Source organism: Hyla sarda, chromosome 8 (genome assembly GCF_029499605.1).
Source record: "Hyla sarda isolate aHylSar1 chromosome 8, aHylSar1.hap1, whole genome shotgun sequence".
NCBI lineage: Eukaryota > Metazoa > Chordata > Amphibia > Anura > Hylidae > Hyla > Hyla sarda.
Genome location: NC_079196.1, coordinates 191,110,747 through 191,130,557, shown reverse-complemented (window position 1 = coordinate 191,130,557; position 19,811 = coordinate 191,110,747). Strand labels below are relative to the sequence as shown.

At 42.4% G+C, this 19,811-nt stretch overlaps 1 protein-coding gene across 1 annotated transcript in view; it reads right to left on the bottom strand.

The window, feature by feature from the left end:
- The window catches only part of DNAAF5 (dynein axonemal assembly factor 5), a 96,048-nt gene that overhangs the window by 35,732 nt on the left and 40,505 nt on the right, over positions 1-19,811 (bottom strand). Inside the window, exons 9-10 of the mRNA XM_056535920.1 lie at positions 12,235-12,382; positions 8,357-8,507 (exon numbers count right to left, since the gene is read on the bottom strand). Coding sequence (XP_056391895.1) covers positions 8,357-8,507; positions 12,235-12,382 — 299 coding nt within the window. The remainder of the gene's footprint in view (positions 1-8,356; positions 8,508-12,234; positions 12,383-19,811) is intronic.

The window sequence follows — 19,811 nt, the reverse complement described above, 5'->3', positions numbered from 1 at the left end:
TGGCAAAAATAACATCAAGGGGTACTCCTGCCCTAAGACATATTATCCCCTATGCAAAGGATAGGGGATAAGATATCTGATCGCGGGGTCCTGCCGCTGGGGACCCCCTGCAATCTAGCATGCAGCACCCACCTGAGAGCACTGCAGGAAGCATGGAGGCTACAAGTATTATGCCTCCCGACCACGGGGACCGAGTATCGTGATGTCATGACTCCACCCCCGTGTGACGTCACACCCCGCCCCCTCAATGCAAGTCTATGGGAGGGGGCGTAACGCCCCCTCCCATAGGCTTGCATTGAGGGGGCGGGACGTGCTGTCATACGGGGGCAGAGTCGTGACATCACGATACTCTGTTCCCGTGGTCGGGAGGCATAAGACAGTGCTCACAGGTGGGTGTTGCATGCTAGAGTGGCAGGACCCCCGCGATCAGACATCTTATCCTCTATCCTTTGGATAGGGGATAAGATGTCTTAGGGCCGGAGTACCCCTTTAAAGGGGTACTACAGCTGTAAGTTTTTTTTTTTTTTTTACCCAAACATGCTCCCCGTGCTGCTGCCCTGGTATTGCTGCTCCAGGCTTCTCTTCCTGTTGCTGTGTGTCAATCCTTCCTAAAGCTAGACACCATTGCAGCCAATGACTAGCGGAGTGGCACTGTGACGCATTACCCGCCAGACCCCCACACCTTCTTAGCAGAGTTGCTCTTCCTGGTGCTAGGGGTCAATGCATCACTTTGCTGCGCATCGCATTCTGGTACCGAAGGCAACAATACAAAGGCAGTGGGGAAGTATGCATGGGTAGCATGGGCGTGTTTGTGTATAAAAAAAAACAAAAAAAAACTTGGGTGTGTACATAATGTTATGACACATCCTAGCGGTAAGATTTCATAAGAAGGTGTCATTGACCAAGTCAATCTTGAGGTTGGAGGTTGAAGAGGCCAAGGCTATCTGCTAAGCAGGAAATTAAAATTTAAAGGGCTGTTACAGTTCCCCACACAATAGGTGGCGAGGAGCATCGCTATGTAGAGAGGAATTAAGAAAATAAATTTTTAAAAAAAGGTAAATGAGTTAGAGCAGTGGCCAGAAGAAGTGGATGCTGACACTTGACTTTTCTGTAAACGTCCCAGGTCCTCTTTAATTGGCCCTGGCAGCTGGATCCCCCACAGACCAGGATGCGGTAAATCATTTTTGGTAAAAATACCATTTATAGAAAGCTGAGATTTATTCTAACTGCTTGAATGGACTTTGCCTAACAGCATAACCAGGGTCTACATGATAACACTGCAGCTGGTATAAATGAAAATGAAAAGAAAACATGCTGATGCTGGAAGACAGAGGACTGGCAAGTAAGGAGGCGTCTGATTATTTAAGGGTCAAATTACTCAAAAATTAAGTAAAAAAGACATTTTCTGGTCTATGAATTAATGAAGAGACTGTTCTGAATTTTCAGATCTAATCTGCGGTCTATAATTTATTTATTAGCATGGGATCTAAAATTAATTCAGGAGTCTGGGTGCTGAAATTAAAAGGGTTTTCCGGGACTTTAATTGTGATGGCCTATTTTTAGGATCAGTGTCTGACTGTGAGGGTCCAACACTTGGCACTCCTGCAGATCACACACATACTAAAAAGAAAAAGCTGGAATCACACAACTCTGCACACTGTGTAGCGGCTGTGTTAGGTTACTGCAGCTCAGCTCCCACTGAAGTAACCCAGCACGCCACTATACAATGAATGTGTCTGATTCCGTCAATGTATTGCAGGTGCTGCAGCTCTGGCAAACAGCTGATCGGCACGGGTGCCAGGTGTTGGAACCCCACCAATCAGATATTGATGGCCTATACTAAGGGTGGGCCATCAAAGGTTGGCTGTCTGTGCACGATAGGAGTTGTAGTTTTGCAACAGATGGAGCCACCCTGGTTGGGAAACACTGCTCTATAGAGTCTGATACTGTCAGCCATGACTAGACACTGTCAGACTGTGTAGGAAATGGAAAAAGGTACCATAAAACAATTCTGGGGAGTTTACTAAATCATATAGGTCAGGAGAGCTGGCAGACCTCCTTTATGTCTAATATATTCTGCCTGTGACCATCAGTGCTGTGCCCTCTCTTGTATAATCTGCAATATGGTAAAACTATGTAGACCTCCTGTGTAAACTGGTAACTGACAACAATATGGCAGTACTATTGGTTATATAGATGCTAGTATAGTGGTAACCTACACTTGTGCCTTCTCCTCTGCCAGCTGAGCGATGCTTGCGGGCCCACTTACCCTCCCTGTTCAATAAGGGCTCGGAGGAGATGCAGTCCTCTCATACCTTTGTTTCTCTAGCTGACAATAATACGCTAATTCAATTTTACATTATCCATTACAGCTATATCATCCCTATTAGAATATTGAAGATGGGACGCTTGACCTCCGACCCCTGGCACCATATTTGGATGTGCCCTTACGTTACATCCATTTGGAAAGAGGTCCTAAAAACTCTTTCTACTTTGGTAGATCACTCACCCCCTCTTGGAACCATTGGTGTGTTTATTTGGTATCCTGGATGAGGAGGTGTCCATACACTGAGCGTGTGTGGGGTCCCTGGTGCTCTTCCCCTCAGACTTAATGGAGGAGATTTTGGTCAAAGTTGCCCATAGCAACCAATCAGGTTGCTTCTTACATTCTTAACAAGGCATGTAAAAAATGAAAGAAGCAATCTGATTTGTTGCTATGGGCAATTTTGCCTCTGCACAGGTTTTGATAAACCTCCCCCAATGCCCCTATAACAACTCGCATAGAATTAATCCATCTACACCCTAATGATGTAACTCTATGTAACATAAATTTTTCCTTGTGTGGTACTCACGCCTGGCAGCAGCGTTCCTTTTCTCTTTTCAAGTTGCTTGCTCTACTTTCATGATTTATTATATTGATAGATGCTAGAAATAGTAGTGATCGAAGTGTTTAAAGGGGTACTCCGCTGCTCAGCGTTTGGAACAAACTGATCCAAACGATGGAGCCGGCGCTGGCAGCGCGTGATGTCACAGCCCCGCCCACTCATGACATCACATACGCCCCCTCTATGCAAGTCTATGGGAGGGGGCGTGACAGCCGTCACGCCCCCTCCCATGGACTTGCATTGAGGGGGCGGGACTATGACGTCACGAGCTGCCGATCCTCGCTCCTCCCCGCTGTAGCTTCGGCACACTTGCTCCTCCCCCTTCTAGATTTGGCAATCTTCGGAAAGGGGCGGTCCGATTTTTTCACGGGTTTGAATTTTTCCCCTCACACCGGATTCAGCGTTCGGTACAGTTTGTTCCAAACGCTGAGCAGCGGAGTACCCCTTTGAGTTCATATGTTCTACCCTTTATGTGTGTTTGTCGTTATTCTGTTGTGGTTGGCCAAATTTTTATTATTATCTCTCTTAAGGAAGACTCAGATTTCCAGATTGTACAACACTTTATCATGTGCAATATTGTTGCCACATGATTGTTCTTCCCATTGTATAACCTGTACTTATGTCTGTTTTTTACTCATTCAATAAAGTGAATAAAAATAAGTTGCCAAAAAACTGTCTCTTAAATTCCCCGCTCTAGCACTGCTGTTGGTATAACTAAGCGCTGCTCTCGCTGTCCAAAATGTCAAGCGTATGGTAACATGACGTCACACCTCCACTCAGCCATTCAGCAGCTGAGGCGGGACATTGCTGCGGCCGCTGATTGGATGAGCAGGTGTGTGACGTCAGCAAAACTGGGAGGAGCTCCGTTATAAGGCCATTGGCGCGGGAGCAAGGAAGGTAAGAGACTGTGCAGTTTTTTTGTTTTTTTTTAATTAATCCCCTTCCTGACCAGATTTTGAAGAGACGTTTTTTGCAGCCTACGCCTTTTAGGAGCAGTGAGTGAGTTGGCATAAGAAAGCAAAATTTGTCAAGGCTTACAGCACTCCATTATTTTAACATCCTTTTCAGGTTTTAATCGTGTCCTGTTCATCAATAATATCTCTGGATAGGGATACATACATTATTATAATAATTTTTTTTTTTTAAAGATCTTTTTTTTTTATAGAAAATAATAATAATTGGGTATTGGTTGTATGTTTACCCTCTTACTACTTTATTTTGGCTATGAAAGTTTCTATTTTGCATTTACTCAAAAGTGGAGATTTATTAAAACCTGTTCAGAGGAAAAGTTGCTGAGTTGCCCATAGCAACCAATCAGATCGCTTCTTTAAAGGGTAGCTCCCACCATCCTATTTTATTTTTTTTTCATTGCAGTTACTGCAGAGTCCGGCAGCGGGCGTGAAGGGACAGCGGCGGCAACGAGGTGGCGGCGGCGATGTGCGGGAGGAGTGGCCTCCCAGCCAGTGGCCGGGGAGCCAATGCGCTCGCTCCCGCCTGTCTGACTGACAGGCAGGGAGCGAGTGCAGCCTAACTGAAAAAGGACTGATTGCCACTCCAAAATCAGTCCTTTTTCAGTGGCCGGTTTTTAAATGTAAATTAAATCTTTTTAATGAAAAAAAAATAAAAGTATATTAGAGATATGTTGTAGTACATAAGTACTACAACATATCAAAAAATAAAGTTGGTGACAGTGCCCATTTAACCCCTTCCCGACCTATGACATACCTGTACGTCATGGGTGGCAAGGTGTTCCCGACCCATGACATACAGGTACGTCATGAACATTACTGCCGCTACTCGCGGCATCCCGCAGCGCCCGGTAAGATGGTGGCTATCACTGATAGCCAGCCATCTTACCGTGCGACCACGGGGGGTTTCATCCCCCACCCCCCCACCCCCCCCAGCGATCGCTGCTATCAGCTGGTCAATTCTGACCGCTCTGCTAAGTGTCCCTGACCCGTCCCCCGGCGTCACTTACCCGTCTGAGCGGTGTCCCAAGCGGTCCCGGCATCCTCCATGCGGTCCCGGCTGCGCTGCGTCCCGGAGGTGAGTTTCCGGCAGCAGTGCGGCATCTTCATTGGCAGCAGTGAGATCGCCGTAAAGCGATCTCACTGCTGCCTCTGAGAGTTTCAAAACTGCAACTCCCAGCATGCCCAGACAGCCTTTGGCTTTCTGGGCATGCTGGGAGTTGTAGTTTTGCAACATCTGGAGGCCCACAGTTTGGAGACCACTGTATAATGGTCTCCAATCTGTGTTCTTCCAGATGTTGCAAAGCTACAACTCTCAGCATGCTCAGTCTGTCCAGGCATGCTGGCAGTTGTAGTTCTCTAACATCTGGAAGAGCACAGATTGGAGACCATTATACAGTGGTCTTCAAACTGTGGACCTCCAGATGTTGCAAAACTACAACTCCCAGCATGCCCAGACTGCCCAAGCATGCTGGAAGTTGTAGTTCGGCAACATCTGATCCTTCAGATATTGCCGAACTACAACTTCCAGCATGCCTGGGCAGTCTGGGCATGCTGGGAGTTGTAGTTTTGCAACAACTGGAGGCACACTAGTTGGGAAACATTGTCCGTTTCCTACCTCAGTGCCTCCAGCTGTTGCAATTGTTGCAAAACTATAACTCCCAGCATGCACTGACAGACCATGCATGCTGGGAGTTGTAGTTTTGCAACAGCTGGAGGCACACTGGTTTGGAAACACTAAGTTTGGTTGCAAAACACTTGAAAGTTTATTACTTAACTTAGTGTTTCCAAACCAGTGTTCCTCCAGCTGTTGCAAAACTACAACTCCCAGCATGCACGGACAGCCAAAGGGCATGCTCGGAGTTTGCAACAGCTGGATGTTTGCCCCCTCCCCCCAATGTGAATGTACAGGGTACACTCACATGGGCGGAGGTTTACAGTGAGTGCTGCAAGTTTGAGATGGCGCAAATTTTGCGCTGCAGCTCAAACTTCCAGCGGCAAACTTGCTGTGAACCTCTGCCCATGTGACTGTACCCTAAAAACACTACACTACACTAACACTAACCTAAAATAAAAAGTAAAAAACACTACATATACACATACCCCTACACAGCCCCCCTCCCCCCAAAAAATGAAAAACGTCTGGTACGCTACTGTTTCCAAAATGGAGCCTCCAGCTGTTGCAAAATAATAACTCCCAGTATTGCCGGACAGCCATTGACTGTCCAGGCATGCTGGGAGTTTTGCAACAGCTGGAGGCACCCTGTTTGGGAATCATTGGCATAGAATACCCCTATGTCCACCCCTATGCAAATCCCTAATTCAGGCCTCAAATGCGCATGGCACTCTCTCACTTTGGAGCCCTGTCGTATTTCAGGGCAACAGTTTTGGGACACATATGGGGTATTGCCGTACTCGGGAGAAATTGCCTTACAAATTTTGGGGGGCTTTTTCTTCTTTAACCCCTTATGAAAAGGTGAAGTTGGGGTCTACACCAGCATGTTAGTGTAAAAAAATAATTTTTTTACACTGACATGCTGGTGTTGCCCTATACTTTTCATTTTCACAAGAGGTAAAAGGGAAAAAAGACCCCCAAAATTTGTAACGCAATTTCTCCCGACTACGGAGATACCCCATATGTGGGCGCAAAGTGCTCTGGGGGCGCACAACAAGGCCCAGAAGGGAGAGTGCACCATGTACATTTGAGGCGATTTCCACAGGGGTGGCTGATTGTTACAGCAGTTCTGACAAACGCAAAACAATAAATATCCATATGTGACCCTATTTTGGAAACTACACCCCTCACGGAATGTAATAAGGGGTGCAGTGAGCATTTACACCCCACTGGTGTATGACAGATTTTTGGAACAGTGGTCTGTGAAAATGAAAAATAATTTTTTTTTTTGATTTGCACAGTCCACTGTTTCAAATATCTGTCAAACGCCAGTGGGGTGTAAATGCTCACTGCACCCCTTATTAAATTCCATGAGGGGTATAGTTTCCAAAATGGGGTCACATGTGGGGGGGTCCACTTTTCTGGCACCATAGGGGCTTCCTAAATGTGACATGCCCCCCAAAAACCCTTTCAGAAAAACTCACTCTCCAAAATCCCATTGTCGCTCTTTCCCTTCTGAGCCCTCTACTGCGCCCGCCGAACACTTGACATACGCATATGAGGTATTTCCTTACTCGAGAGAAATTGGGTTACAAATTTTAGGGTGATTTCTCTCCTTTTACCCCTTGTAAAAATTCAAAAATTGGGTCTACAAGAAAATGAGAGTGTAAAAAATGAAGATTTAGAATTTTCTCCTTCACTTTGCTGCTATTCCTGTGAAACACCTAAAGGGTTAAAACACTTACTGAATATCATTTTGAATACTTTGGGGGGTGCAGTTTTTATAATGGGGTCATTTATGGGGTATTTCTAATATGAAGACCCTTAAAATCCACTTCCAACCTGAACTGGGCCCTGAAAAATTACGATTTTGAAAATCTTGAGAAAAATTGGAAAATTGCTGCGGAACTTTGAAGCCCTCTGGTGTCTTCCAAAAGTAAAAACTTGTCAATTTTTTTATGCAAACACAAAGTAGACATATTGTATATGTGAATCAATATGTAATTTATTTGGAATATCCATTTTCCTTTCAAGCAGAGACTTTCAAAGTTAGAAAAATGCTAAATTTTCAAAATTTTCATGAAATTTTTAGATTTTTTACCAAGAAAGGATACAAATATCAGTGAAATTTTACCAATAACATAAAGTAGAATATGTCACGAAAAAACAATCTCGGAATCAGAATGATAAGTAAAAGCATTCCAGAGTTATTAATGTTTAAAGTGACAGTGGTCAGATTTTCAAAAAATGCCCAGGTCATGAAGGTGAAAATAGGCTGGGTCATGAAGGGGTTAAAGGACATGTCCGGTGCTCACTTTTCTTATTGTATCCGGTCCGGGCTGCAAAAAAAAAAAAAAAGAGAACAAACTTTCTCTTACCGGCCTACACTCCCCCGGTGCTCTGGTACAGGTGTTCGGTCCCCAGGCTGTATTCTTCTTACTTTCTGTTAGCCCGGCACGTCACACGAGGCTTCAGCCTATCACCAGCCGCAGCGATGTCCTGTCTCAGCCGGTGATAGGCTGAAGCTCCGTGTGACGTGCCGGGCTAACAGAAAGTAAGAAGAACACAGCCCGGGGACCGAACACCTGTAACCAGAGCAGCGGGGGAGAGTAGGCCGGTAAGAGAAAGCTTATTTTCTTTTATTTTTTGAAGCCCGGAACGGATACAATATGAAAAGTGAGCACTGGACATGTCCTTTAATTTTTAACAAGGCCTCTGCAAAATTAAAGAAGCAATCCGATTGGTTGCTATGGGCAACTAGACAAGTTTTCCTCTGGTCAGGTTTTGATAAATCTCCCTCAAAGATTGTATATATAAGTATAAGTTTATATAAGTATAACCACAGATAGAGATAATTTTCTTCTACAGAGATCCCACAGCATACTTACCTCTTCATGTAACAGAACCTCACTCTGCAACAGAACCCAGAGACAGGACACCGCTATGGTCCGGATTGCTCCGGCTGTCCTCCCAGCATTCCACTTCAGATTAGGAACCAGAATGTCCAGAATAAGAGTTTCTGAGTAAAGATGGAACTTTCTGGAAGCGGAAAAATACTTATATGTTTAGATGCAGGGACATTAATTCTACTGCAGCTTTTCTGTAGCTCAAAATATACAGTATATAATATATTAAAGATTACCCAGAGCGGTGTTTTTCAACCAGGGTGCCTCCAGCTGTTGCAAAACTACAACTCCCAGCATGCCCGGACAGCCGTTGGCTGTCCGGGCATGCTGGGAGTTGTAGTTTTGCAACAGCTGGAGGCACCCTGGTTGGGAAACACTGATCCAGATATATAAATGTAACAATTTCACACACATAAATCCCTCTTGCATGAAATCCTTTCACATACTAGTCAGCTGGCTCAGTTATCTATGTCTTATGGATACTGAATTGTCTAAAAGAGTAGGACGACAACTAACAGCAGCCATTAATGCACTCACCATAACTGGAATGACAGCAGTCAACACCATCTATCTAAAAGTGTGTTATTTTATGGAAATGTCCAGTAGGGGGCACTTCAACACAAATGATTGCAGAGTTTGTATACGTGAAAAAAAATTGCATTTAAATGCTGAAGTTTCTATCAAATAACAAGTTCATTATGAGATCTGTTACTTCATTACATTCAGTTGTTTTCTTGGCATAATGAGTTTCAATTAAAGAATATTAGTGGAATATTAGTGGATGGCACAGGCCCGTGTGTATTTTAGGGCACCTTTTGAATGTATGGGCACTTCTGTTAAAGGGGTATTCCAGAAAGTTAAACAGATTTGTAAATTACTTCTATTAAAAAAATCTTAATCCTTCCAATAATTATCAGCTGCTGAAGTTGAGTTGTTCTTTTCTGTCTGGCAACAGTGCTCTCCGCTGACATCTCTGCTAGTCTCGGGAACTGCACAGAGTAAAAGATGTTTGCTCAGGGGATTTGCTTCTACTCTGGACAGTTCTCGAGACAGGTGTCACCAGAGAGCACTTAGAAAAGAACAACTCAACTTTAGCAGCTCATAAAGTACTGAAAGGATTAAGATTTTTTTTTAAATAGAAGTAATTTACAAATCTGTTTAACTTTCTGGAGCCAGTTCATATAAATATATATATATATATATATATATATATATATATATATATATATATATATAAATAAATATATATATATATATATATATATATAAATATATATATATATATATATATATATATATATATATAAATATATAAATATATATATATATATATATATACGGTATATAAATATAAATAAAAAGTTTTTCCTGGATAACCCCTTTAAATATGTGCCAAGGTAACAGTACTGCAGTCCAATATATATTAGCTGGTGCGGTGTTGTGGCCCCCGACATTTCAGAACCCCCAAATCACAAAGGAGATCTATGTGATCATGTCATTGGTAGTGATACATTGCAGTTCATTTCATCCCAGTCCCTCCCTACAGCCTCAAGGGAAACGTATATTGTTTAATTCTCTAGGCAATGCCAAAGAAAGCATTATGACATCATAGTATTTTGTTGGTGTCAACAAAGTACAAATGCCCTTAACTCTAGTCCTGGTAAATGAAAATAAATAGTGTTCCCATAAGAAAGGTGATGTGTACCATATCTCACAGGAGGATCCATTCCCAGGTAAAAGGAAGATGCCTCCCTGGTACCTTTAGAAACTTTTCTGTACATTAAAGGGGTACTCCGGTGGAAAACTTTTTTTTTTTAATCAACTGGTGACAGAAAGTTAAACAGATTTGTAAATTACTTCTATAAAAAAAAATCTTTATCCTTCCAGTACTTATTAGCAGCTGTATGCTACAGAGGAAATTCTTTGCTTTTTGAATTTCTTTTTCGTCTTGTCCACAGTGCTCTCTGCTGACACCTGATGCCCGTATCAGGAACTGTCCAGAGCAGGAAAAAATCCTCATAGCAAATCTATGCTGCTCTGGACAGTTCCTGACACGGTCAGAGGTGTCAGCAGAGAGCACTGTGGACAAGACAAAAAAGAAATTCAAAAAGAAAATCATTTTTTCCTCTGTAGCATACAGCTGCTACTAAGTACTGGAAAGAAAAAAAAGTTTTCTACTGGAGTACCCCTATAACCCCTTAAGGACATGTGCCGTAAATGTACGGTGCTGCATTGCACCTCTTAGCGCACAGCGCCGCACATTTAAGGCGCGGCTGTGATATGAGGGCAGGAGCTGCACACGCTTCATCCTAGCACAACACAGGCTACAGGATGTCATACATTAATTGTTTTGTGGACCTGAGGAAGGCACATGCTAGTGCCGAAACACGTTGTCCAATTGCTTTGAACCTTAATAAACTGTCCTGTGCTACAGTGGCATCCTGAATCCTTTTCTAAATAGCAGTAGCACTCGTTCATAACCCCCTTTTTCTTGTTCTCTTTTTCCTGTCTCGGCAAATCAGCATCTCCAGGAGTGTCCACAGCAATGCTGACTGACTGAGGGTCTTCCTCATCATGCTTCTCTCAAATGTTCTTTTCAGGTTAATTCCAAATCCTGATAGTGGATGTTGTTTGATTTGATTCTTTTCTTTGTCAGGCAATGACATGTAAGGGTAGATGGGAAGTTCCAGCTATCATTGCTCTAATTAAAGATTTGGTAAATAGATTTGTGACCCCTTTGACGTTAAAGTGAAAACTCTGTGTACATTTGGGATGGCCATACACCCCAATTCTTATAATTCAATTACACAATGGTCACAAATATGTAATGCATCTAGCACTGGTCAAAAGGTATTAGTGGAGTGATCCCTCTCTTGCAGTAATCTTTACATATAATGTTAAGAATTATCCGTCACCTCTCCTAACATATCTATTGTTGTACAAATTAACATTTCCGATGCATCTTAGAACTCTGGGTTGCAAACCCCCCCCCCCCCCCTCCAATACCGTGTCCCTATCCCAGTTTAAGTTTTTCAGTCTTCTACGGTCTCCTACACCTGTTAGGTCTTTTTCTTGGTTTAGCAGATACATTGGAACAGCTGATGCTAGAGGCGAAGCAGTTATCTAGATAGGTATAACCTACTGTGTTCATCGAGATTCCACGCTTACCTCTCCACTACATGCATGCGCCTCTATTTGTATATGCTTCGTATACTCACCTTGGAACTATTATCCATGTTATGTTTGCCGTTTTGTTCTATTTTCCTTGGAAAAACTTCTTCAATAAAAACATTGAAACAGAACACATGGTTGGGTCTGTTTTTCCTCTTTGAAGAGTATGAATACATTTACAAATAAGTGTTACCATTCCCATTGTCAAAGTGGTGTGCCCTGACAGACTGACACATCAATATGCACTGACAGTGTCAGATTCTATAGAGACAAATCCTCTTAATGAGGGAAATGGCAACACCCAGTCATTTCCAGGAGGATTAACAGAGGAACCATGACCAGAGTTCTAGGCAAAGAAGTCTGAGAATTGTTATTTCATGTAGAATAGAAGTATTTACTAAACAGACATGTCAGGAGTGGTGCTGTCCTCTTTAAGTCATAAATACTGTATGTTTGTGTCAAGTTTTCAAGACTGTGTTGGACCCTCCGCTCCCACGGAGTTGAAGTGGCAAGCCGACACATTGTTTTTCTTAAGTAAGTTAATTAAGTAACATTTCTGTGTAGGACTATACAGAACAATACGCCTTTCAAGCATTCCTGCCTGAAACATTGTAGAAGAAGAGCCCAAAATTCTATGAATGAGTGCTTATTGTTTTCTATGGTGAGAAGCATTGGGGATCTTAACAAACCCTTTGGAGTTGACGGTTTCGCTGGCTTCCAGCAGGAGTTTGGACAACATTGTGAAGACTTTCAGTCGCATCTGCGGCTCTTTGTCCTGTTGAAGGCAAGTCTTCAATACTGGCATTAAGAGATCGAGATGCTCTCCTATAACAGGGCCTAAAAAACACACAAGCAAAGCAAACATTATATATACGGTAAATAACATGCACAGAAGTTATTTGTGCTTAGGTGACATTTGCTTTTTGCAACGATGGCTTATATAACATCATCTACATCCATAGAGATGGCTCCCTGTATGTATAGAAATATAAGAATCAATGAAAGCAATAGAGGAAACTCAATATATTTGTGCCTTACTGACATTCTAAAATACTATATTACAATATATTTAGTAAATTGAAGGGGCACTCCACAATACTTCAAAAACATATCCCCTATCTTTTTATAAGGGGGTGGGGGTCTGACTGCTGGGACCCCCTGCGATCTCTAGAACAGGGCCCAATCTCTCCTTGTGCATCAAAGATTACTGAGTATAGGGATCGTGTATCTTAAGCGCTCGCATAGAGAATGCATGGAGCATGTGCCGAAATGCTGCTCTATGCACAGGTAAAGACAGGTCCCCGATCTCGAGATTGCAGGGGTTCCCAGTGGTTGGTTCCCCGCGATCAGATGTATATCCCCTATCCTGTGGATAGGGGATAAGTTCTGAAGTACCCCTTTAAATTCATACCAAAATCCTGAAGGACTGTTAGTAGTTGTTTTAAAGTAATTTACAGTGTTTCTAAAATAAAAATATTTTCATAATGTTTTGCTTCCATTTGTTCCCCCTGTGCAGCTGGGGTTGGGCTCTGGATAGAAATATCCTTCCCCCTTTTCCTGTAGAAGTCTTCTCAGCTGTATGGCCATGTTACTGCAGAGGATCCGGGCCTTCCCTGACAGACGAGGCAGGAAGCTATCTCTACCGGCTGTCCTGCAGTGAACAGAGGATCCCGATGTGGGAAAGATGACCGAGCACGAGTCCAAAAGTACACAGTAAGTCAGTAAGTAGACAGAACACATATGTAGTATGAACACCAGGTGGTGCTGCACAATGCAAGTAAAAGCCATAACGGAACCTCTTAACGACCAAGGACGTAAATGTACGTCCTGGTGCGGCGGTACTTTGCGCATTAGGAAGTACACTGATGTCCTGTACATGACCGTGAACATCGGAGCGATGATCGGGTCATGTGCGGCAGGTCCTGGCTGCTTATAACAGCCAGGGACCCGCCAGTAATGGCAGACATCGCGCGGATGTCTGCCATTAACCCCTCAGATGTCGTGATCAATACAGATCACGGCATCTGCGGCAGCGTGGCTACATTTAATGCTGATCTGATCGCCGGTGGCAAGGCCGCAGGGATCAGATCAGCTGACATGGCAGTTGGAGGTCCCCTCACCTGCTTCCGCCACCTTCCTGGCTCCTTCTCTGGTGTGAGATCGAGCAGACCAGAGCAAAAGATAGCCGATAACACTGATCAGAGCTATGCCCCATACATAGCACTGAACAGTATTAGAAAATCAAATGATTGCTATAAGTAGTCCCCTATGGGAACATAAAAAGTGTAAAAAGAAAAAAAAAAGTTTAAAAAAAAAAGTGAAAAATCCCCTCCCCCAATAAAAATTTACAATGTCCTTTTTCCCCATTTTACCCACAAAAAGTGTAAAAAAATAAAAAATTTATAAACATATTTGGTATCGTCGCGTGCATAAATGTCTAAACTATTAAATATAATGTTAATGATCCTGTACGGTGAACAGCGTGACCGTAAAAAAATAAAATGAATGAATAAAAAAAAAGGCCAAAATTGCTGCTTTTTTGTTCCCTTTTTTTTTTTTTTTATTACCGTATAAAAAAAATTTATAAAAGTTTTATGTACACAAATGTGGTATCAATAAAAAGTAAAGATCACGGCGCAAAAAAGCCCTCATACCGCTGCTTATACGGAAAAATCAAAAAAGTTATAGGTCGTCAAAATAGAGGGATTTTAAACGTACTAATTTGGTTAAAAACTTTGCGGTTGTTTTGTGCAACAATAATAGAAAACTATGTAATCATGGGTATCATTTTAATCGTATTGACTTACAGAAAAAAGAACACGTGTAATTTTATCATAAATTGTATGGCGTGAAAATGAAACCTTCCAAAATTAGCAAAATTGTGGTTTTCTTTTTAATTTCCCCACACAAATAGTTTGGTTGCACCATACATTTAATGGTAAAATGAGTGAAGTACAACTGGTCGTGCAAAAAACAAGCCCTCATACTAGTCTGTGGATGAAAATATAAAAAAAAAAAAGAGTATATATAAAAATGATTTTTAGAAGGAGGAGGAGGAAAAAAAACGAAAATGCTAAAATAAAATTGGCCTGGTCCTTAAGGTCAAAATGGGCTTTTGTCCTTACTCCCCAGCGTTCAGAACTCTTTGTTCCGAACGCTGGGTGTGGGCTTCGAGGGTCGCCCTTCCCCCTCGTCACGCCCCGCCCCTCAATGCAAGTCTATGGGAGGGGGAGTAACGGCAGTCCCTTGCATTGAGGGGGTGGGGTGTGACATCACGAGGGGGTGTGGTGACCCCCCATGCCCGCACCCAACGATCCTACTAAATGTTCCGAATGCTGGGGAGTGGAGTACCCCTTTAAATAGCATAAAACCAGGCCTCAAAATCCCAGGTTCCTGTGTATCCAGGTGAAGAAAACACTTTACTGCAATTAATAAAAACTTTACCTTGAGACATAATCTAATAATTCAATATTACTTAAAACTAAAATATGCGCCTTCAAATTAAGTGAATATTAAAAATCCAGGCCAAGGTCTAAAAACAAAGCAAGACATGAAGATCCCGGACAGGAATGTCAGGGAATACACTTTATAACCATTAGACAAAGCACAAGGAGTTGGGACAAATACACATTAATTAGTGAGAGTAATCTTTGTCTTTTGTTCTGGAGGTAACGATTACCGCATAGCATGGCAGAGAGAGCGGTATCTGCCCCGGGGACAAACGGGCCCAGCATTCCTGAGACACCACAACTTATAAGGATGCAGAGCAGTACAAAGAGAAGATTGTGCTATACTGTAAATTACTACAGGAGAACAGACATTAGGGGGTTAAAAACATTTCAATGTCAAGGCAGATACAGGTCTGACTATAAAATATATATGAGTGGAATGTATGCAGGATGTAAATGTATTTTGGTAAGAGAATTACAGTATTACCATATGGCTAAAAGGCTCTTCTGCTTTTTATATGTAATATATATTTTTTTTTTTTACATATAAAAAAGCAGATGAGCCTTTCAGCCATAGTTAATGTATAGTGTATATATTATATTATAATATAGAGTATACAAAAAAGAGGATTGCAGCAGAACACATTGGTCAAAAATTTTAGGCTCTTAGCGCACTTTTTGACCGAAACGTGTCCCCCATCCACCACGGGGAGGTGGCCTCATTTAGGATGGGACCCTAACACACATTCTGAGCCTAACGCTCAGATACCAACCCACCTCTGCTGGGCATATAGCCTCTGACTGGGTGACATGCTGGATCCATATACAATTTAAAACACCACCTGTGAGAAAGGGGGAGGGGTGCACAGCTAAAGAGGGTGCCATTCCCCCTGTGTAGTAAATAGAAGCAAAAAGAAAAATAGCCAACACAACAACCTAATACACGGGTGCACACTGCTGTGGCAGATACAGAGTATACAAAAAAGAGGATTGCAGCAGCACACATTGGTCAAAAAATTGAGGCTCTTAGTGCACTTTTTGATCAAAACGTGTCCCCCATCCACCACGGGGAGGTGGCCTCATTTAGGATGGGACCCTAGTACAAATTCTGAGTCTAACACTCAGATACCAACTTACCTCTGCTGGGCATATAGCCTCTGACTGGGTGACATGCTGGATCCATATACAATTTAAAACACCACCTGTGAGAAAGGGGGAGGGGTGCACAGCTAATGTCACCCAGTCAGAGGCTATATGCCCAGCAGAGGTGAGTTGGTATCTGAGCTTTAGGCTCAGAATGTGTGTTAGGGTCCCATCCTAAATGAGGCCACCTCCCCGTGGTGGATGGGGGACACGTTTTGATCAAAAAGTGCGCTAAGAGCCTCCATTTTTTGACCAATGTGTGCTGCTGCAATCTTCTTTTTTGTATACTCTGTATCTGGCACAGCAGTGTGCACCCGTGTATTAGGTTGTTGTGCTGGCTATTTTTCTTTTTGCTTATATTATAATATATATATATATATATCACACACACACACACACACACACACACAGTTTAGAAAACCTATTTTTATATACACTAGGAGGGAATGACTAGAAGGGTCATCTGTTCACAATCCTCACTTGTTAAGGTAGCCATACATTTAAAAAGGGGTTATTCTGCATTTTGCAATAATTCATCTTCTTCTGAATAATCCTTAAAAGAAGCTTATACTTACCTAGCCATGATCCCCCTACAAATCCTGTTCAGCCCTGTCTGGTCCCCCGATCTAAAGTCTATTCCTGCTTCCGAGATAAGCACTTGTTGCAGGACCTGCACGTTCAGCCAACAAATGGCCCAGATGGGACACTGCTGCAGCCATTGATTGGTTGAGCTGACGGGTCCTTCATAGAGCGCTTATCTTGGAAGCAGGAAAAAAAGACAGAAGATCAGGGAATCAAACATGAGTTGTGGAAGACCAGCGGGGGATCGGGGCTAGGTTGATATTTTTTTTTTAGATCACTTCCCAGCACCCGCAGGACATTTTTGCAAGATAAGGCTGGGTTCACACCACGTTGGTGTAATACAGTTCTTGTATACGTTTTCAATTTGAAAACTGTACGGAACCGTATTGAAAACCGTATGCATTGACTCTCCATTGAAAACCATATGCCAAAACATGCATCAGGTTGTGTCCGTTTTGCATCCTGTACGGTTTTGTCCATTTTTTCCCGTACCCAAAACCGTAGCCTACCATGGTTTTTGGTTCGGGTGAAAAACCGTATTGAAACGTATATGTTTTTTTTTTTTTTTTTTTTTACAGTCAATGGGAGTCAATGGGAACCGTATGTGCGTACAGTTCCATCCGGTTTTCACCATCCGCTTTTTGAATCTGCACAGTTTTTCTCTTGGATTTTCTATCAAACAAATGAAACTTTATTCATAATGGAATAAAAAATTTAAAACGTATACGTTTTTTTCTTAAAACAACAGATGCAACCGGACATCATTTTTCAAACCGTATACGGATTAAAATTTGGACACATGTTTTAATACAGTTTAGTCCGGTTTTGAGTAAGTTTTTCATTCAAAAACCTGATACGGGAACTGTACTGCAAAAACGTGGTGTGAACCCAGTCTAACTCTGCTGGTTGAGTATTCAGCTCCATACACATGAAAACCAATCTGTCAGACTCTGGCGCCAGCTTATCTCCAAGAACAAAAAGATTGGTCAGTGGAAATTGAACATATATGATACTTCTCTACCAAACAAACAGTCAGGGGAAAATCAGCAGGTAGATGTAATGTACAGGAAGGATACAAACACATGATTGGCCGGTCCCACCAATATCAGCGGGTTCAGCTTAAACATGTCTAATGTGTACGAGGGACATTAGCTGATATAGACTCTCACTCATGTGTTCCTCTAACTATTGGGGACCCGTCCTGTCCTTAGATCCAAAAGGGAACTGTGTAATGTGGTGTCCCGGTACTGGACTTGGTGCCGAACCTTTGTCGCAAGTCCCCACAGTCAGAGTTCCTCCATGCTGGTATGGCTTTCCTGGTGGGTTAACCCCTAGTTGGCTCGTAATGCCATTTAGATAAGTATATATTTAATGATAATGTAATTGATGTACAGGACCTTTGGTCTTAATCATCTTAATCCTTTCAGTACTTATGAGCTGCTGAAGTTGAGTTGTTCTTTTCCGTCTAAGTGCTCTCCGATGACACCTGTCTCGTGAACTGTCCAGAGTAGAAGCAAATCCCCATAGCAAACCTCTTCTACTCTGTGCAGTTTCCGAGACAAGCAGAGATGTCAGCAGAGAGCACTGCTGTCAGACAGAAAAGAACAACTCAACTTCAGCAGCTGATAATTATTGGAAGGATTAAGATTTTTTAATAGAAGAAATTTACAAATCTGTTTAACTTTCTGGAGCCAGTGGATATATATATATATATATATATATATATATATATATATATAATAAAATAAACATGCTGTGAATTAACAAATTAAAAATCCCAACCATGGGTCTGTTTTTATGTTGGAAAAAATGCTCAACACATGAAACGTGATTTGTTCATTTCTGTGATGCACAAATTAATAAAATGACATGCATAGTCTCTATTAAAAATCTCTTTATGGCCCTTTTACACAGTTTTACAATTATCAGGCTCATTCCCAATAATCGCCTATGTGAAAGGTCCAGCGATCAGCTGATAAACGAGCTTGTTCGTCAGCTGATTGGATATTTTGTGCGGCCATGTAATTTATTGTTACCAACCGCACATCGCCCTGTGTCACAATGTGATGTATGGCTGAAAAATGTATGTACAGTGGTCCCTTAAGTTACTATATTAATTGGTTCCAGGACGACCATTGTATGTTGAAACCATTGTATGTTGAGACCGTAACTCTATGGAAACCTGGTAATTGGTTCTAAAGCCCCAAAATGTCATCCAGAAATAGGAAAAAGTGAGGATTAAAGAAAAATAAGTAGATAACTAATACAGTGATCCCTCGACTTGTGATGGCCTCGACATATGATCATTTCAACATATGATGGCCTCTCAGAGCCCATCGTATGTTGAAGGCAGCCTCGACATATGATGCTGCTGTGTGTCGGGGCCATCGTACAAACAGCTATCTGACAGCGCTGACAACTTCAGCATCTGACAGATAGTTGTTTAATGTCCCCGTGTGCCCCGTTCTGCCTCCTGTTACTCACATGCTGTCCTGCTAACTCACGCAGGCTTCCACTGTGAGCTCCGTGTAAGCCCCGCCCCCCTAGTGCAGCCATAGCCAATAGCCTGGAGCATCTTGCTGCAGGCATCCAATGAGCTGCTGGTTGCCCTCCCCTTCCTTTCCTATAGAGCTGTAGTCGGCAGGATCGTAATGGAGGACATTGTCCCCCCTGAAGGTATTTAAAGAACTGTACAGTACTGTATGCGATGTCACACATCACATACAATACATATACACACTATGTGTGCCTCCAGCTGTTGCAAAACTATAACTCCCAGCATGCCCAGACAGCCAATGGCTGTACATGCATGCTGGGAGTTGTAGATGTGCAACAGCTGGAGGCACCCTGGTTTGTTAAACACTTCCCATACACTCCACATACAATGGTCATCCCAGAACCAATTAGCAGTTTCCCATAGAGATATGTATTCAACATACAATGGTTCCAAGGCCCCAGAACCAATTACCATTTTTACATAGACATATGTACTCAACATATGATGGTTTCAACATATGATGGTTCTCCTGGAACCAATTAATATCATATGTTGAGGGACCACTGTATAGATAAAACAAGTCCTTACATATAAA